Source organism: Schistocerca serialis, chromosome 9, assembly GCF_023864345.2.
Source record: "Schistocerca serialis cubense isolate TAMUIC-IGC-003099 chromosome 9, iqSchSeri2.2, whole genome shotgun sequence".
Taxonomy (NCBI): Eukaryota; Metazoa; Arthropoda; class Insecta; order Orthoptera; family Acrididae; genus Schistocerca; species Schistocerca serialis.
In genome coordinates, this window is record NC_064646.1 from 345257692 (window position 1) to 345275544 (window position 17853).

Below are 17853 nucleotides of genomic sequence, written 5' to 3' on the forward strand. Positions count from 1 at the left end.
GTGCTGGTGGAATATTAATCAATGAGAGCTGAAATTCTTTCAGTGGGGCACAATAACTAGCCAAAATGGGGCATCCAGGATTGTTGGGTTTGTGATTTTGGGGAGCATGTAGAAGGTGGGTGTGTGGGGTATCATAGGGGTGAAGAGGGAAATGGATTCAGGGGAGATGACCTGGGAAGGGCGTAAGGCCTTAAGCAGGGACTGGAGTTTTTATTGGACTTCTGGAACGGGATCACTCTGGCAAAGTTCATAGGTGGAAAAAGAGTCAACAATTGGCAGAGGCCTTCTGCCAAGGAGTCACTGCGATTCATCACAACAGTGATGGAGCCTTTGTCTGTGGGTTGGGTGATTAGGTCGGGATTTGTTTTGAGGTTGTGTATGGCTGTTCTTCCTTCTGCTAAAAGGTTGGTGTTCTGAGGAAGGGACCTGGGGAAAGATGGTGAGGCCAAGTTGGAGGTAAGGAATTCCTGGAAGGTTACCGGTGGGTTGTTAGGAGGTAGTGGGGGTGGATCACGATTAGGTGATGGTATGAACTGGAAGAAACAGGGTTCAGTGTTGGAATTAGGATGGTTTTGGTTGGAGGGATTGGCGGCAAAGAAGTGCTTCCATTGCAGGGATCGTGAGGAGAAGAGTAGGTCTTTGACAAGTCCAGCATGGTTAAATTTAGGAGTAGGGTTAAAGGTGAGACCTTTGGATAGGACTGAAACTTCTGTGGAGCTCAGGGTTTTGATGGACAGGTTAACAACAGTGTTAAACACTGTGAGTACGATAGGGGTTGGATAGTGGTGCTCAGAGGTGGCAGTAGGATGGTCAGCAGTTTGGATAAATCATGTAGGTGGTGTATGGGATGCTTCTCCAGGTGCTGGTGAGGAAGGGATTCAATTTCAGAGATGTGATGTATGTAGTAGGGATTGCAGAGTAGTAGAATCTTGTGGAGGAAGCAGATGTGGTTCTGGGATGCCTGTGTCGTGATGATGTGTTTTTGCAGTACCATGTTTGTGAAGGCCAGGGATTGGCAGAATCTGAAAAGATGTAGGTCATTGTGAAAGGAAGGGTGGGATCCAGAGAAAGGAATCTTTACCGGTAGGCCGTTTGGGGGGATTCCATGGTTTAGGCAGCATTTGAGAAATAGGATGTGGTACTGCGTTTCAGCCAGGGAAAGGGATACTTGTCTGAACTGGTGCAGAAAGATGGAGCAAGGGTCCATTGTGGCAGGAATGGTGTAAAGGAAATTATTTTGACCCATTCTTGTCAAGGCATTCTGGAGTTGCTGTCATTTGACATCTCTTACTTTGTGAGTTTGGCATATTGCTGATATTTCTGGCCATGTCAGATGCCACTGCTGTGACTGTATATGCCTATCTGTGAAAACTTAATTCATTACAGCTGGTATGGTGGCCACCACATCCTCAAAGTGATTAACTTTTACTGGATATAAAAGTTTCAGAAGCATAATAGTACTGAATGTGTATTGTGTGTACCATAACGTAAATGTTGTAAATGCTGACTGCTCACTATAAGAGAAGTCATAAACTTGACAAACTGTCTGAATGAACATTAGTTAACTGCAGATTTGTTTAAAATTCGAAATAAAACTGAAAATTGCACTGTAGCTAGTGAACATTGCAGAAAAAGTAAATCCCATGAGGAATCTTTCATACTTGTTAATTGTGATGTAAATTACAAAGTAAGAAAGGATTTTGACTGATTTTGATGGCTTCTGTATGTTGTTGTTGTTGTTGTTGTTGTTGTGGTCTTCAGTCCTGAGAATGGTTTGATGCAGCTCTCCATGCTACTCTATCCTGTGCGGGCCTCTTCACCTCCCAGTACCTACTGCAGCCTACGTCCTTCTGAATCTGTTTCGTGTATTCATCTCTTGGTCTCCCTCTACGATTTTGACCCTCCACACTGCCCTCCACTACTAAATTGGTGATCCCTTGATGCCTCAGAACATCTCCTACCAACCGATCCCTTCTTCTTGTCAAGTTGTGCCACAAACTCCTCTTCTCCCCAATTCTATTCAATACCTCCTCATTAGTTATGTGATCTAGCCATCTAATCTTCAGCATTCTTCTGTAGCACCACATTTCAAAAGCTTCTATTCTCTTCTTGTCCAAACTATTTATCGTCCATGTTTCACTTCCATACATGGCTACACTCCATACAAATACTTTCAGAAACTACTTACTGACACTTAAATCAATACTCGATGTTAACAAATTTCTCTTCTTCAGAAACGCTTTTCTTGCCATTGCCAGTCTACATTTTATATCCTCTCTACTTCGACCGTCATCAGTTATTTTGCTCCCCAAATAGCAACACTCCTTTACTACATTAAGTGTCTCATTTCCTAATCTAATTCCTTCAGCATCACCCGACTTAATTCGACTACATTCCATTATCCTCGTTTTGCTTTTGTTGATGTTCATCTTATATCCTTCTTTCAAGACACTGTGTATTCCACTCAACTGCTCTTCCAAGTCCTTTGCTGTCTCTGACAGAATTACAATGTCATCGGCGAACCTCAAAGTTTTTATTTCTTCTCCATCGATGTAATACCTACTCCGAACTTTTCTTTTGTTTCCTTTACTGCTTGCTCAATATACAGATTGATTAGCGTCGGGGAGAGGCTACAGCCCTGTCTCACTCCCTTCTCAACCGCTGCTTCCTTTTCATGTCCCTCGACTCTTATAACTGCCATCTGGTTTCTGTACAAATTGTAAATAGCCTTTTGCTCCCTGTATTTTACCCCTCCCACCTTCAGAATTTGAAAGAGAGTATTCCAGTCAACATTGTCAAAAGCTTTCTCAAAGTCTACAAATGCTAGATACGTAGGTTTTCCTTTCCTCAATCTTTCTTCTAAGATAAGTCGTAGCGTCAGTATTGCCTCACGTGTTCCAACATTTCTACGGCATCCAAACTGATCTTCCCCGAGGTCAGCTTCTACCAGCTTTTCCATTCGTCTGTAAAGAATTCATGTTAGTATTTTGCAGTTGTGACTTATTAAACTGATAGTTCAGTAATTTTCACATCTGTCAACACATGTTTTCTTTGGGATTGGAATTATTATATTCTTCTTTAAGTCTGAAGGAATTTCGCCTGTCTCATACATCTTGCTCACCAGATGGTAGAGTTTTGTCAGGACTGGCTCTCCCAAGGCTGTCAGTAGTTCTAATGGAATGTTGTCTACTCCCAGGGCCTTGTTTCGACTCAGGTCTTTTAGTGCTCTGTCAAACTCTTCACGCAGTATCATATCTCCCATTTCATCTTCATCTACATTCTCTTCCATTTCCAGAATATTGTCCTCATGTACGTCGCCCTTGTATAGACACTCTATATACTCCTTGGGCACCTTTCTGCTTTCCCTTCTTTGCTTAGAATTGGGTTTCCATCTGAGCTCTTGATATTCATGCAAGTGGTTCTCTTTTCTCCAAAGGTCTCTTTAATTTTCCTGTAGGCAGTATCTATCTTACCCCTAGTGAGAGAAGCCTCTACATCCTTACATTTGTCCTCTAGCCATCCCTGCTTAGCCATTTTGCACTTCCTGTCGATCTCATTTTTGAGACGATTGTATTCCTTTTTGCCTGCTTCAGTTACTGCATTTTCATATTTTCTCCTTTCATCAATTTAATTCAATATTTCTTCTGTTACCCAAGGATTTGTACTAGCCCTCGTCTTTTTACCTACTTGATCCTCTGCTGCCTTCACTACTTCATCCCTCAGAGCTACCCATTCTTTTTCTACTGTATTTCTTTCCCCCATTTGTGACAATTGTTCCCTTATGCTCTCCCTGAAACTCTGTACAACCTCTGGTTTAATCAGTTTGTCCAGATCCCATCTCCTTAAATTCCCACCTTTTTGCAGTTTCTTCAGTTTTAGTCTACAGCTCATAACCAATAGATTGTGGCCAGAGTCCACATCTGCCCCTGGAAATGTCTTACAATTTAAAATCTGGTTCCTAAATCTCTGTCTTACCATTATATAATCTATCTGATACCTTCTAGTATTTCCAGGATTCTTCCACATGTACAACCTTCTTTTATGATTCTTGAACCAAGTGTTAGCTATGATTAAGTTATGCTCTGTGCAAAATTCTACCAGACAGCTTCCTCTTTCATTTCTTACCCCCCAATCCATATTCACCTACTATGTTTCCTTCTCTCCCTTTTCCGACTCTCGAATTCCAGTCACCCATGACTATTAAATGTTCGTCTCCCTTCACTACCTGAATAATTTCTTTTATCTCATCATACATTTCTTCAATTTCTTCATCATCTGCAGACCTAGTTGGCATATAAACTTGTACTACTGTAGTAGGTGTGGGCTTCATGTCTATCTTGGCCACAATAATGCGTTCACTATGCTGTTTGTAGTAGTTTACCCACACTCCTATTTTTTTTTAATCATTATTAAACCTACTCCTGAATTACCCCTGTTTGATTTTGTATTTATAACCCTGTATTCACCTGACCAAAAGTCTTGTTCCTCCTGCCACCGAACTTCACTAATTCCCACTATATCTAACTTTAACCTATCCATTTCCCTTTTTAAGTTTTCTAACCTACCTGCCCAATTAAGGGACCTGACATTCCACGCTCTGATCCGCAGAATGCCAGTTTTCTTTCTGCTCTGTATAGATCTAGTAAACCATTTACATTACTGTAATTTGAATTTATAAAATCATGGAAAACCCAGTTTGCTTGAATTCTACGTAAAGGAAAAAAAATTAATAGCTGCTGTCATTAAACATCAGTGACATAAGTGAAACTGTAAGGCATAAAAATTTATTGATTAATTAAAAAAATATGGCTTCAAATCTGTAATGCTTGGAAAAGGCATTTACACGAAGAACTAAAATTTAACAGAGATATTGCTTTTATTTAATATATTAAGCATGATACTTAAGAATGATAACATAATGACTGAGAAATGCGTATTACAACATAAACAAATTAATATTGATCAAAGTTGGTTCCTTATCATGTAGTCAACAATGTTAAGACACACTAGCATGAAAAACTGTCATTAATGTTATTCAAATAATTATCAACTATATGGTTGCAACTAGATTCTTACTTAATGTTCAATAGTGCAGTATATTTAATATTCGAAAATAAGTAAAACTGTTTCTTCTGGATGACTCTTTCTGTACTGTACACAAATTTTTAATCTAAAAGCAGTAAAGCAGAGAAAATGTGTTTACTTTTGTTGTTACATTTCTTGGGAAAACTTATAACCTTTCGATTTCAAATTTACATCTGAGCTAATGTCATTTTACATGATATTTCAATAATACCCCAGTTATCGTTTTTGTGTATGTTGAGTGCCAATCTTGGCTATTGGCAGTTTGGATTCCAACCAAACTATGAGCAGAACAAGGCACCTTTCATAACAGCTGTGGTGTCATTGTGCTGACAGTGACATTCCATTGCAAGCCTGCCGCTGAGTCATTCCTTCAGATCAGATTTCTTAAATTTTGTTTCTGTGTGTATAGCAGTGTATGTTACTCTTTTCCAAGCATAAGTTACATTCATGATAAGGTAGTACTGTATGAGTCAGTATCACTGTTGCTTTCAATGAAATATATTGTTAGCAACAATTCCCATTAAAGCTTGTGACACTGTTACTAGTATTCACAAAATCTTCACACAATGACTACAAATGGTGCTTGTGTAAATTCCACACTAAATTTTAACAACTTTCTTTTATCTAATAACTGTTTTTAAAGACAAAATAATATGCTTCTGAATGTCAATGAATGAAAACATGAAGAATAAATTTTCATTCAAATTTCTGTTGGCCAATGTGGTAGTCATTCTAATAACAAAAGTAGCTGAACATAGCAATTAAAGAAATAAAATCTGAATATGTAAATCTTCCTATCATATGATCTGTTGATACTTTTTACAGTATATAAAAAGGGAGTGTATCTTTCTGAGTTTATATACAAAATAATTTGTACAAGTCAGTGCAATAACTTTCACATGTAAGTACAATTTTTGCCCCCATTTGGGTTTGCAACAATACACACAGGAATGCAGTGACTGAGAAAAAGTTTCTGTGCATTCTGAGTTAAATGAAGTATATTTAGAGAGGGTCTGTCTTTCTGCAACTTTTATTGTCTTGCATAACTATAGTCTCATTTCTAGACTACGTACAGATGCATTGCTTTCTTTGTTTGCCTAATGATATTGTTCCTTAGGTTTGTTGTACAAATGATGGGTGACATGATACATGTTAGAATGTTTCTTTAAAATGAAATTTCTTTGTTGGGTGCAAACTGCATGGCAATGGAAAACAGTATTTTGCAACTTGTGCTGGCTCCGTTACTGCTGTTTAATAAGCTGTCATCATCTTGGCCCATCAAGGTTGACAAGCTGTGGTGGGGGCTGTGGCTTTCAATTGTCATTGGATGTACTAGCAATGTCGCTACTTATTTTACGTATTTTCTTTTCAGGTTATGCTTCTGTCATTGACTGCTGGGGGAGTTGGCTTAAATCTGGTTGGTGCAAACCACCTCTTTCTCTTCGACGTTCATTGGAACCCTCAACTTGAAGCACAAGCTTGTGACAGGGTGTATCGTGTTGGCCAAAAGAAACCTGTTCACATATACAAGTAAGTGAAGTAAATTGATGTGAAAGTCAGAAAGAATATAAGTAACTATATAAAGACAGATCATAGAGTACCTAACAGAAAAGATGTTGAACAGCAGTGGACAAACCATTTGAAAACAAGTGTACATAACATGTGACACTAGCTACAGTACTGCAACTCTCTCTCTCTCTCTCTCTCTCTCTCTCTCTCTCTCTCTCTCTATCTATCTATCTATCTACCTACCTATCTCTATCCAAAGAGAATAACAATTGATGAAGTACTAAATTTCAATGGGAAAATAGTGGAGAAACCAATCTGAGCCGCGCATCCTGAAATCAATATCTGGCAGGAAGCAAAAACACAAAAAACTTAACTGTGTTGAATGCCTGCAGGGAAACTAGTGTACTAAGAACTTATTCCCTTGTTTTATAAGAAAGCAAAAGAAATTAAAAATTTGCAATTTGATGAAAAGTATACTTGCTACTAGCCATATAAAGGAGATGCTGAGTCACAGATAGACACAACAAAAAGATTGTCTTCAAGTAAACTTTTGGCCAAAAAGGCCTTCATCAGAAATACACAAAACACACACACAGTCTCTGGCTGCTGAGTCAAAACTGGTAGCAGCGCATAATGGATGAAGCAATTTGGTGGTGGTGGTAAGGGGGAATGGGGCATGGAGGGGGAGGGATAGCAGGATGGGGGTGGTAGACAGTAAAGTGGTGGTTGTGGGAGCATACAGGAACTGGGGGAGGATAGAGCAGCTGGGTGCAGTCAGTAGGTTAGGAGAAGGGGCAGCAGAAAAGGAGAGAAGTAGAAACGCTGTGGGTGTGTTGATAGGACAGAGGACAGTTTAGCACTGGAATGGGAACAAGAAAAGGGCTGGGTGGGTAAGGACAAGGACAATGACTAATGAAGGCTAAGGCCAGGAGTGTTACAAGACTGTATGGTATATTGCAGGGAGAGTTCCCACCTGTGTAATTCAGAAAATCTGGTGTTGGTGGCAAGGATCCAGATGGCACATGCTGTGTAGCAGACACTGAAATGAAGTACAGGGTGTCCAGAAAAGGGCTCCCTGATTTCAAAATTAAATATCTCGAAAACAAAGATCGATAGAGGAATGCAGTAAACGGTATGTTTATTGTGAAAGCTGTAAGAAGTTTATACAGTAGTTTGAAATAATAGTTAGAAAAGCTGCTAACAGAGGGCGCTGTACGCTGTACAGCTCATATCAGCATACATAAGTGAAATAATCGTATGAAAACAATCTTTGCAAACAATCACATCACAATGTTTTCAAAATGTTCACCATTGGCACTACAGAGGTGGCGCAAACGAAGAATGAAATTCGCCATCACATTTCGTAGTGTCTCAACCGAAATGGATTCACATGCCACAGAGATCGCTGATTCAAGCTCGTCCAGCATGGCGGGATGCTTCGGGTAGACCATGTCTTTCACTGTGCCCCACAAAAAAAAGTCACAGTGAGTCAGACCTGGGGAATATGGAGGCCAATCCATGCCTGCACCAGTAAATTTGGTATATTCCAAAGCAATGACTCGATTCCCGAAGTACTCCTCAAGAAAGCGAAACACTTGTTCGGTCCGATGTGGTCGGGCTCCATCTTGCATAAACCATTCAGTACCTGGTTGATCCTTTAACGCTTGCAGTGTGGCAACAAATTGTTCCAAAATTGCAACGTAACGTGCACCAGTGACCGTTTCTCGAATGAAAAAAGGGCCAATAATACCTCTACTGCATACTGCAGCCCACACAGTAACGTTAGGAGAATACAGGGGTTTTGCTTCACACCAATATGGCTTTTCGGAACCCCAAAATCGCCAGTTCTGCTTATTCACGTATCCATTCAGGTGGAAGGTGCTTCATCTGTAAACCAGATGCAGCCAACATCAAATCCTTCCCTATCAATCATTGTGAGCATCTGATTAGCAAAGGCAACCCTTTGTTGCACAGCTCGTACGGATATGGCCTGGTGCATTTGAATTTTGAATGGAAACATGTGTAGGCTCTTTCCCAGTATTTTCTGCATGCTGGAACGCTTCAAACCAGTCTCAGATGCAATTCTACGGACGGATGACCATTGGATTTCGCTGAATAATTCCAGAAACTGTGGCGATATTTTCAGGCGTAACTGCGGTTTGCTTGCGGCCAACATGCCCCACTAGATCATCAGTTATGCTGCCTGTTCGTTGAAATTTTGCGAAGAGCGTATGAATGGTTTTTGCATCGGGTCCTTTTAGAACATTAAATCGTGCTTGGAAACTTCACTTTGTTGCCTTAGGACTCTCTTCTAACCTGTGGTACTCTAGCACCAGAAAAACGCATTGTTCAATGGAGTACATGGTTTTAATCTCTTCCTTCAGTACGCTAACCTCCTTTCACGTTTCAATAGTGGAACTGATCGCTCTGGGCTTCGGATCACTATTTATACTAGGCATTACGTATGGTGATTACAGCGCCATCTGTTAGCAGCTTTTGTAACTATTATTTCAAACTGCTGTATAAACTTCTTGCAGCTTTCACAATAAACATACCGTTTACTGCATTCCTCTATCGATCTTTGTTTTCGAGATATTTAATTTTTAAATCAGGGGGTCCTTTTCTGGACACCCTGTATGTCAGGTTGGGCAGTGTGCTCAGCAGCTGGGCAACTGGGTGGTCCAGCTGTTTCTGTCATGCGGACAGCGAGCTTGTTGGTTGACATGCCCACACAGAATGCAGCAAAGTGATTGTAGCTTACCTTGTAGATCACATGACTGGAGTATGTGGTGATGGGAGGATAGGATGCATGTAACAAGTCTTGCATCTAGGTCTATTACATGGATATGAAGCAAGGGACTGGGAGCAGGGGTTGTTTAGGGATGAACAAGGATGTTGTGTAGGGCAGCAGAATACCACTGTGGGAGAGGTGGGAAGGATAGTGGCCATGTCATTCGTCTTGTTGTGCCCTCCTACCCACTATCCTTCCCAACCCTTCCTCAGTGGCATTTCATCGCCCACCAAACCCACACAATGTCCTTGTCCATTCCTACACAACCCCTGCTCCCAACCCCTTCTCTCATGGCTCTTACCCATGTAATAGTCCTAGATGCAAGACCTGTCCCATACATCCTCCCACCACCACCACCACCACCACCACCACCACCACCACCACCACCTACTCGAGTTCTGTCACAAGCATCACATATCCCATCAAAGGGAAAGCTATCTGCGAAACCAATCATGTGATCTACAAGTTAAGATCCAACCACTATGCTGCATGACAACCAACAAGCTGTCTGTCTGCATGAATAGCCACTGACGAACTGTGACCAAGAAACTTTGGACCATCCAGTCGCCCAGCTGCCAAGCACGCTGCCCAACCTGACATTCTCCATTTCAGTGACTGCTTCTCAGCTTCTGCCTCCTCAATCCTTCCCACTACCACATCCACCTTTTCTGAATTTGCAGGTGGTAGCTCTCCCTCCAATATATCCTACGTTCCTGTAACCCTTCTGTCTTCAACATTCGTTAGTCATTGTCATTACCCACCTAGCCCTTTCCCTGTTCCCATTCTGGCACTACACAGCCCTTTATCCGCCAGCACATCCACAGTCATTTCTGCTGTCCTCTGGCCTCCATCTAACCTCCCAACTGCACTCCCCAATCTCCGTATGCTCCCACAAGCAGCACTTCACTGTCCCCCACCCCCACCCTGCTATCCCTTCCCCTCCCTCCCTACCTCAGCTTGCTCCTTACCCCCAACACACGGTTACTTCTCCTGTTGTGCAGTGCTGCTCACAGTCTGATGTCAGCAGCCAGAGACTGAGGTGATTGTGTGTGTGTGTGTGTGTGTGTGTGTGTGTGTGTGTGTGTGTGTGTTGGTTGTCATAGCCACATATAATGCAGCAAAGTGGTTGTGGATATGAAGATAGCTCTAGGTCAAATACAGCCACAATATTGTACAGTAGTGCCCATGCATTGAAATAAGGAAACCCCCATTGTGTATAATAATAAGAAACTTTGTTGTTAACTCACTAAATAAATGAATCTTTTTATAAAAGTTCTGGATAATAAATTTCAGGGAAATTATGAAAACCTCTTTGCATTTCAATTTCCTGTTGCTATGGTATGTTTCCAGCTACCAACATTTCTTGGAACATATGTAAAGTAGATTCTTTATGAATATCTGGTCCTGTAAATTTAAATTCAACATGTGTGCGTCTTTTAAGTTTCCATTTGCAATACTTTCCAGCTGTATAAATTAAATGCAAAATTTGCAGGGTTTAATTTATATGGTGTAACTTGATTTCAGTGTACTAATATCTCTTTTTTCTGTAGGTTCTTTTGTGAGGAAACAATAGAAGCAAGAATAAAGAAAATGCAAGATAATAAATTAGCACTAGCATCCGAAGTGTTAACGGGTGCCAAACAAAGGCGCAAAGAAAAATTGTCACTGGATGACCTTCGAGTGCTGTTTGGCTTTTGACTTGGTGAATGTTCCTTTCTTTTTTGTTGATATTGTATCATAACCATAGACAACAAACAAGATCTCACTATGGAATTAAGATTTTGAATATGAACAGTCACCTGTGAAGAGTGATATGTATTAAGTTCTATACAAAAGAAATCTCATTGTGTTGTCACTTCTATTTACTATCTCTTTTTCTCTGATTGCTGTTTTATTCATCAATCAAATTGACATATTTTATGTAATTTGAATGATACATATTGTATATATTGTAAAAAAAGCTGTCTAATTTTAATATTAAAAAATCTGTGATTTTTTTTTACTTTTATAATTTGATTACTACCAACCTTCGTGTCTCTTCCTACGTAAATGAAAAGTATTGCTGATTGGTAGAAAGTACATATGTTGTGCAATGTCTTTTGTTCCAGTCACGAATGGTATGCATGTCTTGCTGGTCTAGGGTGTCATTAGGTATCACATTCTGTTGCTGTGGCTCCAGATGACAGCAAGCAAAACATTGATGATCTTGACAGCTCCAAAAGTACATTGTTGGACAGTGGTTACCCATTTGTTGCAAGAAAACTTCAAAACTTAACTTTTCGCAGTGTAGATGCTACCTCTTCTTGGACTGTATATTTATCTGAATGAAATGAGGAATTTTTTCCTTCGTTAACAGTCACCTCATGATGATTTCTAGATATCCGAAACAACTGAAATTTAAACTCCGAGTAGTTTGGTCAGATGCTTTTCGTCTGTAAGCCAGTATAAGAAGATTCCTCTTTCTGTGCTTTGTGTTTATCATCTACACTGCTCATCCACTTTTTAATTAATTCGTTACACAAGATAATGGCATTCTTGGCTTTATAGAACAGAATAGAATCCTCATTATCACATCATATGTCATATACAATCGTTTGATTGAAATATTGGTGTCTGTTCAATACAAACAGCTGTAAGAGTAGTTTGAGGAAAGTAATGAGACTGGCAACTCTGTGAGTGATCTGGCAGTGCTGCGTTGTTCTACTTGTGTAGACCAAGATGTTAATCCCTTCCAGATGTTCAGTCCATTTCAGTTCTGTACAGCTATCACATGATTTTTGAGAGCACCATCAGTGAAGTTGTGTTTTTGTTGTATGTTACGAAAATGGAACAGCAGAATTTAGAGCAACATTATGCCATCAGATTTCATGTTCAACTTGGGGAATCGAAGAGTGCAACCATGTTGAAACAGACCTACAGAGAACATCCCTTATCATTTTTGGAAGGCCGAGAACATATTGAAGATGAATCTTACTTTGAGAGACATTAAACTTCAAAAACTGACGAAAACGTTGAACGTGTGCATGCTCTTATGAGATCAATCAATGTTTAACTGGAAGGATGATGGATGACCTGTTAAACACTGAGCAGGAGAACAATCAAAGAAGCATATATGTTGATCATCTTGAGAGGACTGTCAATGACCATGAACAACTTCACCTCACCAGAGTCCTTGTGACTTTTTCTTCCCACAAAATTGAAAAATGTAAAAAAAGGCTGTTATATTGGGCCTCTGGAGAACATTCAAAAGAACGACTGACAAATTAAAGGCCCTACCAACTGAAGCCTTTCAGCACTGCTACAAAGACTAGGAACGACGACTCTGCCAGTGTATAGCTGCTAAAGGGAACTATTGTGAACGGGAGAATATTTTTTATTAAAGAACATCATCTATATCCAATGAGCTGCACTGGAATTGTTTTATTTGTCAAAACCAAGTTTCAGATTATAACCCTTAATCACTGGCATGTAATACAGAGGAACAAACAACTGTATGTACATCAATTTCTACAAAACGATAACTGTACATATAATAGCAGTAATATAAGTGCACTTACATTATGCACCTCTGTAGCAGTGACACGCTTTCAGTTAATAAGATCAAATCTGAAGTATGTCATATAACACAGTACACGGTTTATCATGTCTGTTACTGCTGTAAAATTTTAGGCAGTGACAATTCTTAATAGCGTTTGACATACCTGACATAAAGAGTAAACATCAAGCTGACAGGTCAAGGAGTCTACATTCCCTGTCTTTTGTTATTTCTAAGATCATATTTTTATATATCAGTGACGTCCTCTGTGATTTCTCCCACTCACTAAAATTTTCTACCCTTCTGACATTGTCTGAAGTATTCAGCACAAGCTTTTGCATTCTGTTTGTTAGTATGATTCAGACCAGTTTTGTGTAAAGCCATCAGTTCCATAAAACTCAAGTTTTTCCAGGAGAGTAACATGATCTGCACAGTCTGAGGCCTCGGAAGGAGCACAAAGAATACCAACAGGTGATATTTTATTATTTAAGGTGGTGGTGGTGGTGGTGGTGGTTAGTGTTTAACGTCCCGTCGACAACGAGGTCATTAGAGACGGAGCGCAAGCTCGGGTTACGGAAGGATTGGGAAGGAAATCGGCCGTGCCCTTTCAAAGGAACCATCCCGGCATTTGCCTGAAACGATTTAGGGAAATCACGGAAAACCTAAATCAGGATGGCCGGAGACGGGATTGAACCGTCGTCCTCCCGAATGCAAGTCCAGTGTGCTAACCACTGCGCCACCTCGCTCGGTATATTATTTAAGGCTCTCAGTTGAGCAACCCTTGTGGAATCCAGAGCGTGACATGCTAAGTATATTGTTTCTCCTTACATGAGAGACTATTCTCAAGTACATTGCTTTTTTTTAATATTTTGGAAAAAGATGTCAATAAGGAAACTGGACAATAATTTTGCAAGTCTGTCTTGCCACTTTTCTAATGAAGAGGTTTAATGGCCTCCTATTTTAACCTGTCTAGACAAATTCCATGTGCCTGTGATGTATTGCATATATCACTAAGAACATTATTTATTAAGCTGCAACAAATTTTCAGAATTTTGTTTAAAATCCCAACATCACCACATGAGCTTTCGATTTTTAGAATTTTATTAATTTCAGTGAAGGATGCTTGAAGTTCTATGGCATGACATTTTTAATATTTTATATACACTACTGGCCATTAAAGTTGCTACGCCACAAAGATGTGCTACAGACACGAAATTTAACCGACAGGAAGAAGATGCTGTGATATGCAAATGATTAGCTTTTCAGAGCATTCATACAAGGTTGGCGCCGATGGCGACACCTACAACGTGCTGACACGAGGAAAGTTTCCAACCAATTTCTCATACACAAACAGCAGTTGACCGTCGTTGCTTGGTGAAACGTTGTTGTGATGCCTCGTGTAAGGAGGAGAAATGCGTACCTTCACGTTACCAACCTAGATAAAGGTCGGAATGTAGCCTATCACGATTGCGGTTTATCGTATCGCGACATTGCTGCTCGCGTTGGTCGAGATCCAATGACTGTTAGCAGAATATGGAATCGGTGGGTTCAGGAGTGTAATTCGGAACGCCGTGCTGGATCCCAACGGCCTCGTATCAGTAACAGTCGAGATGAAAGGCATCTTATCCTCATGGCTGTAACGGATCGTGCAGCCATGTCTGAATCCCTGAGTCAACAGATGGGGACGTTTGCAAGACAAACAAACACCTGCACAAACAGTTCGACGACGTTTGCAGCAGCATGGACTATCAGCTCGGAGGCCATGGCTGCGATTACCCTTGACGCTGCATCACAGGCAGGAGCGCCTGTGATAGTGTACTCAACGACGAACCTGGGTGCACGAATGGCAAAACATATTTTTTCGGATGAATCCAGGTTCTGTTTACAGCATCATGATGGTCGCATCCGTGTTTGGCGACATCGCGGTGAACGCACAGCGTGTATTTGTCATTGCCATACTGGTGTATCACTTGGCGTAATGGTATGGAGTGCCATTGGGTACACGTCTCGGTCACCTCTTGTTCGCATTGACGGCACTTTGAACAGTGGACGTTACATTTCAGATGTGTTACGACCCGTGGCTCTAACCTTCATTCGATCCCTACGAAATCCTACATTTCAGCAGGATAATGCACGATCGCATGTTGCAGGTCCTGTACGGGCCTTTCTGGATACAGACAATGTTCGACTGCTGCCCTGGCTAGCACATTCTCCAGATCTCTCACCAATTGAAAATGTCTGGTCAATGGTGGCCGAGCAACTGTCTCATCACAATACACCAGTCAATACTCTTGATGAACTGTGGTATCATGTTGAAGCTACATGGGCAGCTGTACCTGTACATGCCATCCAAGCTCTGTTTGACTCAATGCCCAGGCATATCAAGGCCACTATTACAGCCAGGGGTGGTTGTTCTGGGTACTGATTTCTCAGGATCTATTGCACCCAAATTGCGTGAAAATGTAATCGCATGTCAGTTCTAATTTAATATATTTGTCCAATGAATATCCGTTTATCATCTGCATTTCTTCTTGGTGTAGCAATTTTAATGGACTGAAATGTTGTATCTTATTTTTGCCGCTACATTTAGAAAGTGATTGTTTAAAGTACTTGCAACTTGTGAATTATCAGCAACCACCTTGTTATTTCTTTGATGTGGTGCCTTGTAGACGGACTGGCTGTCCTGTCTCCATTTTGACAATGTCCCATATAGTTTTAATCTTACTGTGTGCATCATTTATTTCTGTCTGCATACTACTGGACATTTTGTCAGGAAATGCATACTACTGGACATTTTAGTGACTTCCTTAAAATTCTGCTATATATTTTGTGATATACAAGTAATGTTGAATTCTGACTTACTCAGGCATTTAAATGAATTCTCCTCTCCCTCTTACATGAGATTTTAATTCTGTTATTTATCCACAGCTTATTTTTTTAACATGGATCTTCTGGGTAATTTTTAGACAGTAACTTCCAAATATTGACACAAATTTACCATGAAATAAATTGACTTTGGCATTAGCATCTCTTGCTATGTATAACTCATCCCATACCGTTCCTTTTAACTTATTCTTAAAATATTCTATCTTGTTCTCATTCACAAGCCTCTCCACATTGTATGAGCCTGCCTAAGGATTGTAAGGTACCCATTGTGTATTTCTATTAAATGTGCATCATGATCAGATAGTCCATTAGCTTACTGGTTGTAAATTAATTGTTTCAGCTGGAGCACTGTTTATAAAAATATGATCAATCAGTGTCCTACTATCTTGCTGTACGTATGTTGAAAAGCTGACTGCTGAAATTAGATTGAAACGCCCAAATAGTGGTTCTTGTTCACCTTTCCTGTCTGTATCTTCTAAGAGATCGATACTGAAATCTCCACAAACTACTGTTTCTTCTTATCTGATAGATAGCTCAGTAATGCATCTAGAATTCTCATAAATAACTTAAAAGTTTCCTAGAGGTGATCTGTAAACTCTTACAATTATCAGAGAACTGTCCTGCAGCAACAACTTACAAGCACTTGCGTCTGGGTTCTGATCAACACAAAAGCTATTTACGTCAATATTTTTGACATTGTATCAACATTTTACATATGTTGCAACTCCTCCTTTTTCCATGTTACTCTACACAAATATGATGCTAGTCTATGATCTCTGATATTGAACTTCCCCATCCCTCTGATTATGTGGTGTTTAGAGAGATACAGAACATCTATCACTTATAATATAATAAAAATGTTAATCAATGAGATTAATTTTTCGGCACTCGGACAAGCACAATAAGCTGGGCCATGCCTGTAAATGAATTCTTATTAGTTCATATCAGTTTTGCATGGACATAATAGTCCTTTTCTTGCTGTAGATCAGTGCTTACCAATTAATAACACTACATCTGATCGCCATATCCACCTACAAAATCTTGACTGTGTCCATGTTGCGTTAAATGGATCTTCATGAATACTCTGAAGTACACAGGTGGGCTTCAGTTCGTCTTATTACAGTACTGCTTGGAATAATGACTCATACAATCTTCCAGTTAGTACAATAATACTACATTGTTTTCACTTATGCACATAACTAAAATAGCTACCTCTGATTACGCTCTTAAATAACGTGCGTCTACCTTCATTCATTAGCAGAGAGCGAGTCCTTCCTCTTACCGAGGAACAGGAAAAACATGTCATGTTTTTTAACGTTTGAAAATCAAAAATATGTTGCAGTAGGCGGCAGGCTCTACGCTGGACTACCAATTCACCTTTTCTCTTTGCTTTTCAAGAAACGAAAACATAAAAGCAAGAAATGCAGAAGGAACATCACAAATGCCCTCCTGTCAGAAATAAGTCTCTTTATTTAGGGAGACAGTATATAGTAGCCTTATTTACATTGTGGTTCATAGTTTGGTCACTTGGTGAAAGTCAATGGAGTTTTAGTACCGTTATGCCACTACAAGTATATCTACAAAGCTTCATTTCTTTGACCATTGCAAATTCATACACATACATGACATACGTGCATTCACACATACTTATATTACATAATTGCAAATCTATGTTGTGCTAACGTCTTAGTCTGTTATTTATCCTAACATTTGTTAAGCTGTATGGTGTGAACAGGGGAAAATTTTTAATTTCCTAAATCGTCCTTCCACCCTGTTTTAAAAAATGTTTTTCTCTCTTGCTTTCGGTTCACTGGCAATTCTGTGAAAGGGTCCTTTCGGCACATGCTATTTCATTGTTCGCTGTACTTATGGCCAGCAGCAGCTCATTGTTTAACGCCCGTCGCAGTGATCCAAGAATCTTGTAGAATATGTTGTTTTATAGTTTACGTCTCAGTCACACGCACTTTTCTATGTGTATATTTCATTCTACCTTTCTCATCATCGCTTGCCTACATGCTGTATGTAAGTCGCTTAGTTCTTAAGTTCT

The 17853-nt window shown here is 40.0% G+C and overlaps 1 protein-coding gene across 1 annotated transcript in view; it reads left to right on the forward strand.

The window, feature by feature from the left end:
• The window catches only part of LOC126418783 (transcription termination factor 2), a 307228-nt gene extending 295846 nt beyond the window's left edge, over positions 1-11382 (forward strand). Inside the window, exons 17-18 of the mRNA XM_050085715.1 lie at positions 6458-6615; positions 10936-11382. Coding sequence (XP_049941672.1) covers positions 6458-6615; positions 10936-11083 — 306 coding nt within the window. The 3' untranslated portion in view covers positions 11084-11382. The remainder of the gene's footprint in view (positions 1-6457; positions 6616-10935) is intronic.
• The last annotated feature ends 6471 nt before the right edge of the window (positions 11383-17853 follow it).